Source organism: Sander vitreus, chromosome 3, assembly GCF_031162955.1.
Source record: "Sander vitreus isolate 19-12246 chromosome 3, sanVit1, whole genome shotgun sequence".
Lineage (NCBI taxonomy): Eukaryota > Metazoa > Chordata > Actinopteri > Perciformes > Percidae > Sander > Sander vitreus.
This window is the reverse complement of record NC_135857.1, coordinates 35,842,823-35,850,322: the sequence shown is the minus strand read 5'-3', so window position 1 is coordinate 35,850,322 and position 7,500 is coordinate 35,842,823. Positions and strand designations below refer to the sequence as shown.

The 7,500-nt window shown below is 45.8% G+C and overlaps 1 protein-coding gene across 1 annotated transcript in view; it reads left to right on the top strand.

Annotated features, from left to right (window-relative positions):
- The window catches only part of LOC144515976 (nucleotidyltransferase MB21D2-like), a 15,930-nt gene extending 8,717 nt beyond the window's left edge, over window positions 1–7,213 (top strand). Inside the window, exon 4 of the mRNA XM_078247208.1 lies at window positions 785–7,213. Within this exon, the coding sequence (XP_078103334.1) occupies window positions 785–1,393 (609 nt within the window). The 3' untranslated portion in view covers window positions 1,394–7,213. The remainder of the gene's footprint in view (window positions 1–784) is intronic.
- Window positions 7,214–7,500: the final 287 nt, after the last annotated feature.

Genomic DNA, 7,500 nt, shown 5'->3' with positions numbered 1-7,500 from the left:
GTCTGAACAGAGCCGTACCGCCAAGTTTAATTCAGAATTTATTCAATAACAATGTCCTAAAGCATTTTTATTGTCTGTGTTGTTCTTGACTTTGATGGACCTGACAGAACTCTCTGTGTGTGTGTGGGTCTGTGTGTGTGTGTGTGTGTGTGTGGGTCTGTGTGTGTGTGTGTGTGTGTGTGTGTGTGACTGTGTGTGTGTGTGTGTGTGTGTGTGTGTGTGTGTGTGTGTGTGTGTGTGTGTGTGTGTGTGTGTGTGTGGGTGTGTGTGTGTGTGTGTGTGTGGGTCTCTGTGTGAGTGTGTGGGTCTGTGTGAGTGTGTGTGGGTCTGTGTGAGTGTGTGTGTGAGTGTGTGTGTGTGTGTGTGTGTGTGTGTGTGGGTGTGTGTGTGTGTGTGTGTGTGTGTGTGTGTGTGTGTGTGTGTGTGTGTGTGTGTGTGTGTGTGTGTGTGTGTGTGTGTGTGTGTGTGTGTGTGTGTGTGTGTGTGTGTGTGTGTGTGTGTGTGTGTGTGTGTGTGTGTGGGTCTCTGTGTATGTGTGTGTGTGTGTGTGTGTGTGTGTGGGTGTGTGTGTGTGTGTGTGTGGGTCTCTGTGTGTGTGTGTGTGTGTGTGGGTCTCTGCGTGTGTCAGTGACACAAGCGTCTGTGTGTAATTAATGTATATTTAATGTATATTTTGTGTGTATTCCTGTGTGTATCTGTGTGTATTCCTGTATATTTAATTTATTCCTGTGTGTATTTAATGTGTATTTCATGTATATTTCCTGTGTGTGTCTGTGTTGTGCAGGTGCAGCTGAAGAAGTGCATCTCGTCCAGCCTGATGCAGGCCTACCAGGCCTGTAAAGCCATCATCATCAAGCTGCTGTCGCGGCCCGTGGCCGTGAGCCCGTACCACCTGCGCAGCATCATGCTGTGGGCGTGCGACCGCCTCCCCGCCAACTTCCTGGGCCAGGACGACTTCTCCGCCCACTTCCTGCTGGGCCTGATCGACGACCTGCAGCACTGCCTGGTCAACAAGACGTGTCCCAACTACTTCATCCCTCAGTGCAACATGCTGGAGCAGCTCTCGGACGCGGACGCCATGCTGCACGCCCGCAAACTCTCCTCTGTGCGCTCGGACCCGGCCGAGCACCTGCGCAGTACCATCGAGCACGCCAAGGCCGCCAACCGGCTCACGGTGGAGGTGCAGTGGCGTGGAGGCAGCGCAGGCAGCAGCGCCACGGGCACCCCCCCCTCGCCACAGTCGGACGCCGGTGGCGACAGCCAGCCCGACGACCGGCTGGCCAAGAAGCTGCAGCAGCTCGTCACGGAGAACCCCGGGAAGTCCATCTCCGTGTTCATCAACCCCGACGACGTGACGCGGCCGCACTTCCGCATCGACGACAAGTTCTTCTGAGACACGAAACTAATGGAGAAACAAACGTTCTCCCCTCCTTCTCCCACTTCTTCTCTTTGCCTTCTCTGGACTCGAGTCTCTATTCTCTGGACTCGAATAGAGTCCAGAGAATAGAGACTCGGGTCAGACTTGAGTCCAGAGACTCTATTCTTTTGACTCGAGACTTTATTCTCTGGACTCTAATAGAGACTCGAGACTCTATTCTCTGGACTCGTGACCTGACTTGGACTCGCGGACTGATGACTTGTACTTGGACTCGAAGATATATAAAATCAGACTTTTGAGCATTGATGAAAAAGGACTCAGACGTTGGATGAAGTTTCTGACTAAATAGGTTCTGAGAAACGTTCTCTTCTCCTTCTCTCTGCCTTCCCAGGGTACCTTCAGGGTACTTGCCGGGTTTTAAACGTGTTAAACGAGACAAAGATCGGAATCAGAAATACATTTATTGTTTAGGGTTGGGTATTGTTTGGGTGTTTTCCGATACCGGGGGTGCTAAAACGATACTGTGCCTAAAACGGTGCCGGTGCCTGAATCGATACTTAAAAAAAAAAATAGGGTAATAGGGTATTTTACAATAACTTTGAATGCACCACGAGGCTTACTAGTTTCAAGTGAATGCACCGTCTGTGTTGTTTTTCAGAGAACAGCAGCTGCAGACTGCTCAACGTCCCGATGTTGGACTCCTCCACAGTGAAATACAGACACACTTTACACTGTTTAACGTTATCATTTTAACTGTGTTTAATCCAGCTGCTAGCTAACGGTAGGCTAACGTTAGCTGCTGTCAAGTGTAGGGTTAACTAGCGTCACGTGCAGCGATGCTTCTGTTGCCTCTAACGTCTGTTTCAGAGCATCAGAGAGCGGCGCAGAAGGCATTTAATTGGCACCAAAATCTGCGTTGCTATTTGGTCCAGTAGATACCGGTCGTTTAGGCACCTGTGCCGTATTAGCTCCGGATTTCGGTACCCAACCCTATTTATTGTTAAAGAAACTAAATTCTTATGAGGAATTTTCCTCAGTGGTTGGTGCATTAACATAAACAAACAAACAAACAAAAACAAACATAGTCAGGGGCTTTTCCTGCCATTATTAGGGCAACACGTAAGGCAAAAGTTGTTTTTCAAACATAGTTTTTGCTTTTTTTAACGTTTTTTTTTTTCTCCAACATTTTTGGTGCTTTTTTTTCATAGGAACGTTACTCCGTAAATACTTCTTTAAAGTCCCACACTGATGTTCCATCATATGGACCCCTAAAGTTGGCTTTAAATCTCATCCTAACGGGTTTTAAAAAGGTCTTAAAAATTGGTTAAAAGTTGCAAACTGTCACACAAAAAAAAGTTGTTTTTCAAACATAGTTTTTGCTTTTTATAACCTTTTTTTCCCAACATTTTTGGCGCTTTTTCTTCGGTAACGTTACTCCGTAAATACTACTTTTCTTGGTTTAAAATCCCACACTGATGGTCCTTTATATGACCCCCTAAAGTTGGCTTTACATGTCATCCTAAGTGGTTTTGAAAAGGTCTTAAATGTAACCGTGAGAACCCCGAGGGTCCCCTGCCTCCATCTCTCCGCCTCCTTTATTACAGTACTTTATTTAGTAAATCTGAGTGAAGTCAGGTGATCGTCTAGTTGAGTCTGCCACAGTTTTATTTTTATTATTTTTCTACTCCCCGTCCCTTTCTTCCCTTTCTCTTTCACTGTGTGCCCTGCTGTGTTTTTTTTAAAACCTGCTGAATGCCTTTTTAAAAAATGTTTCAAATAAATACCTGAAGGACGAGGCGAAAGAAAATCCACCTTTAAGATGGAACTGCTGTTTCCAACGTTACGGTAGTTTAAATATCAGGGATCCTGGAGACGAGACAAACCCAAAACGCTCACGGAAACGTCACGGAAACATGTTCAAAGTTTAGTTCACGGTTCAGTCAAACTACAGCTGCAACGACACGTCGATCGACAGAAAAATAAGTCATTTTTTCACACACAAATGACAGAAAATGTTTTTTTAGACTCTCAAATAAGTAGATTTCCTGCTTCTCTGTTTTATATCATCTTAAGGCTCCGACACACCAACCAGACGGCCGACCCTCAGCAGAAAAGGCAGTCGGACTGATCAGTCTCCCCGAGGTCCAAAAAGTGCCTCAGAACGCACCGAAACGACGTCCACTTGAGCGTACGTTCTGCGCGTGCGCGAGACGTAATACGTCTCCATAACAGCAGGCGGCGCTAATCTGTATTGTCGCCCAAAAAAGGAAAACCAGCAGCTGATTGGACGAATGCGTCACGTGGGTCTGGTTTCTCCAGAAACTCAAAGCCAGACTGTCACGCCGTCTCGTTCAGAATACGATCTCATGTTGTCCTAAAATAGTTCACGAAACGTGTTTCTGGAAACATCTGAAGAGAGCAACAGGCCGTGCAGTCGCTGAATCTTCATTTCAGATCAACAAAGGTCAGTTTAACAGATTTTCGTCAGATTTTGAGAGACTCTAGTCACGCTCATCCCGCTCCCCGTTTCCTGGTCAGCTCTCCACCAATCAGATGGGTCGTTTGAGTCCGACTGCCCGCCTTCCGATCCAACATGTCAAATCAGCCCAAATGAAGGCCGACAGCTCCTCTGACGGACGACGGCACGGAGCACACTGAACAGACTCGAGTCACCGACCTCGCCAGACTGTCAGACGGACGATTATCGGCTTGGTGTGTCAGCGCCTTTTAAACTGAATATATTTTGAGTTTAGGACAAACAAAACAAGTCATTTAAAGACTCGAGCTGGTACTAGCAGTAGGTAAGCGCCACAAATGTCTCTGCCACAAGTGGCCAACTAGTACGATGCTACTGGAAGAGCTGTATCCCCACTCAGGGACGGTCTTCTGTTGTTGCGTGACATAGCCCTCTTGAGTCCAGAGAATAGACTCGAATTTTGGACAGCATCAGTGATGTAAGTCACGTGACTGATGCTGTTTCTGCCGTCGGCTTCATCCCGGGTATATTACCATAACGCTGCGCGAAAACATGGCTGGTAGCAACAGGTACGTGTGGACCAATGAGGAGAGAGGAGAACAGGCAACCTCTCTCCATTTAGACAAAGAACTTACGGCCGTTTTACAGTAGCCGCATCCAAGCTGGCGCGCGCCAATGTGACGTCAAAATGACGTAGATCTCGCTAAGTTGGGAACGGCCAGCGTACTGAACGTTTTACAGCCATGCGTAACGTCAACTTGATGAACAGAGTTGTGTCTGAAGGTGGATTATTTCGTCCCTCTGAGGAATGTCTCCGTCCTGCTGCCCGCGGGACCACAATGGTACTAACGTCTTAGAAACTAACTGTACATATAGAAACCTCACCGTAGATGATGATGATGATGATGATGAAGATGATGATGATGTGTGTGGACTACTTTTTCGTCTAATTTTGCACAGAATGTATAACAGTTCTTCACTGTTCCTCCTGATTGTTGGACGACGTGTTCGTCCTGATTCTGACTTCATGTTTCATATCGGTAGACGCAGCAGAAGAATGGTCGTACACGGTAATACATTGGTAATACTGCAAAGAGAGGGGATCTGGTTTTTAAGAGATGTCGATCTGGGAACTTTCTGCGGACGGACGGACGGGATATGAGATGAGAGCCATGAGAAGCAGCTTAACGTCGGGGCTGAACGTGGATCTGGTTTATCTGCTGCGTTACGGCCATTCTTCAGGTGTAAAGTATCACAGAATATTCCTTTAGATGCGATGATGTCACTCCACGTTACTGTCACTTCCTATCAGATGTGATTAAGCTCCGCCTCCACCGTATATCTGTCATGTTTTCTCTGCAGCTGCAGTATTAGTTTTAACTTAATGACAAACTCTCCTTCAACACAACCAGTTAGTTTCTCAGCCTCTTATAGAGTATGTATAGAGGCCAAGTCCCGCCCCTTCCTGTTCTCAGCCTCTTATAGAGTATGTATAGAGGCCAAGTCCCTCCCCTTCCTGTTCTCAGCCTCTTATAGAGTATGTATAGAGACCAAGTCCCGCCCCTTCTTGTTCTCAGCCTCTTATAGAGTATGTATAGAGGCCAAGTCCCGCCCCTTCCTGTTCTCAGCCTCTTATAGAGTATGTATAGAGAGGCCAAGTCCCGCCCCTTCCTGTTCTCAGCCTCTTATAGAGTATGTATAGAGAGGCCAAGTCCCGCCCCTTCCTGTTCTCAGCCTCTTATAGAGTATGTATAGAGAGGCCAAGTCCCTCCCCTTCCGGTGTCCACCAATAAGGGACTTTATTCTGGAAAAAATCTACTCATGTCACTCGTTTTTTTTTTACGTTTTGTTGCTATTTTGAGTCTAAGCATCATGGGAGTTGTAGTTGATCCTGAGCTGGTTGTGCTGGACGTTATGTTTGTTGAGTTTTTATTTCAGCCGTCCCAAAACATTTCCATAAAAATGCCAAAACGACCTGCAGACATCTCTGACCGGTAATGTGATCATCATATCCTCTTCCTCAAGTGCAATTAGTGGAAACACACACACACACACACACACACACACACACACACACACACACACACACACACACACAGGCTACATACATACACACCCCCCGCTTGGTGGAGATGTAATCAGCGTGCTGTTGTGCGGAGCTCCGTGACCTTTGACCTGACTCCTCTCTCTGTTTAACTGTGTTTATTTCCTCCATGTTGCTGCTCAGCTTTGTTCTGATGATGATTTCTTTATGCAGCGTTGATTTGATGAGTTAACCCTTCAGATGGCAGCTCCTCCCCCCTATAAAGCTTCTCCACTTTTATTCACTGTACACGATAAAGTCCACAAGTTATTGTGTTATTCTTAAATCTTCTCTTAAAGGGTAACTTCTAAATGTTTCCATCTAAGTGACTGAACTTGGGGGGGGGGGGGGGTTCAACCTGGACCCTATTTTAACATGTTTCTGTCTAAGTGACTGATGGGAACAACAATCTTCAGCCCCGAAATCGCCATCCCCAAACCCACCAGACTCCATGTAAATAATCAGGACTTTTATCAGCGTAAAACGCACTTCATTCAAAGTGGACAGAAACTAAATCAAACTATCAAAAGCTGTCTTGGTTCATCTTTCCACTGTTCCAACAATCACCACTCTGGCTTGGTTGAAATAAACCCTTAATTCACCCACTTACATGTGGAGATATGCTGGCTCTATACACGCTAAAAGTCCTGACTATTTACATGGAGTCTGGTGGAGATATGCTGGCTCTATACACGCTAAAAGTGCTGATTATTTACATGGAGTCTGGTGGAGATATGCTGGCTCTATACACGCTAAAAGTCCTGATTATTTACATGGAGTCTGGTGGAAATATGCTGGCTCTATACACGCTAAAAGTCCTGATTATTTACATGGAGTCTGGTGGAGATATGCTGGCTCTATACACGCTAAAAGTCCTGATTATTTACATGGAGTCTGGTGGAGATATGCTGGCTCTATACACGCTAAAAGTCCTGATTATTTACATGGAGTCTGGTGGGTAAAGTGTTCTCCTGCTCCATTAACATGGAAACAGTTTTAAAGGTAATTCATGTAAAAACATGCACAAAACAAGTGAATCTTCCACTAAAGGGTGGCACTAAAGTCTAATCCTGTCGGTGATATTTAAGCAGTAACGTCTCACGGCCACCGGGGGGAGGAGCCATTGTCTGAATGGTTGCTGTTGCCATAGAAACACAGTGACTATCTCCTATAATGTGTAACTACTGTTGTAAATAGCACTTGATAAAATAACTCAAACTCCTGTCTGATCGTTCCTCTGAGTCTCAGCACACACACACACACACACACACACACAGACACACACACACAGACACAGACAGACACACACACAGACACACACACACACACACACACACACACACACACACACACACACACACACACAGACACACACACAGACACACACAGACACACACACACACACACAGACACAGACACACGCTGTTTCACTTTCAATCTTTTTTTTGGGGATATTTCACAATAAAAAAAGGTGAGTTATTGTTTCAATATTCTGTTTACAAAATGTAGGAAGAGTCAATGTTGACAAATCTAGCAGCAAGGTGATTAGTAGGATATATGTTA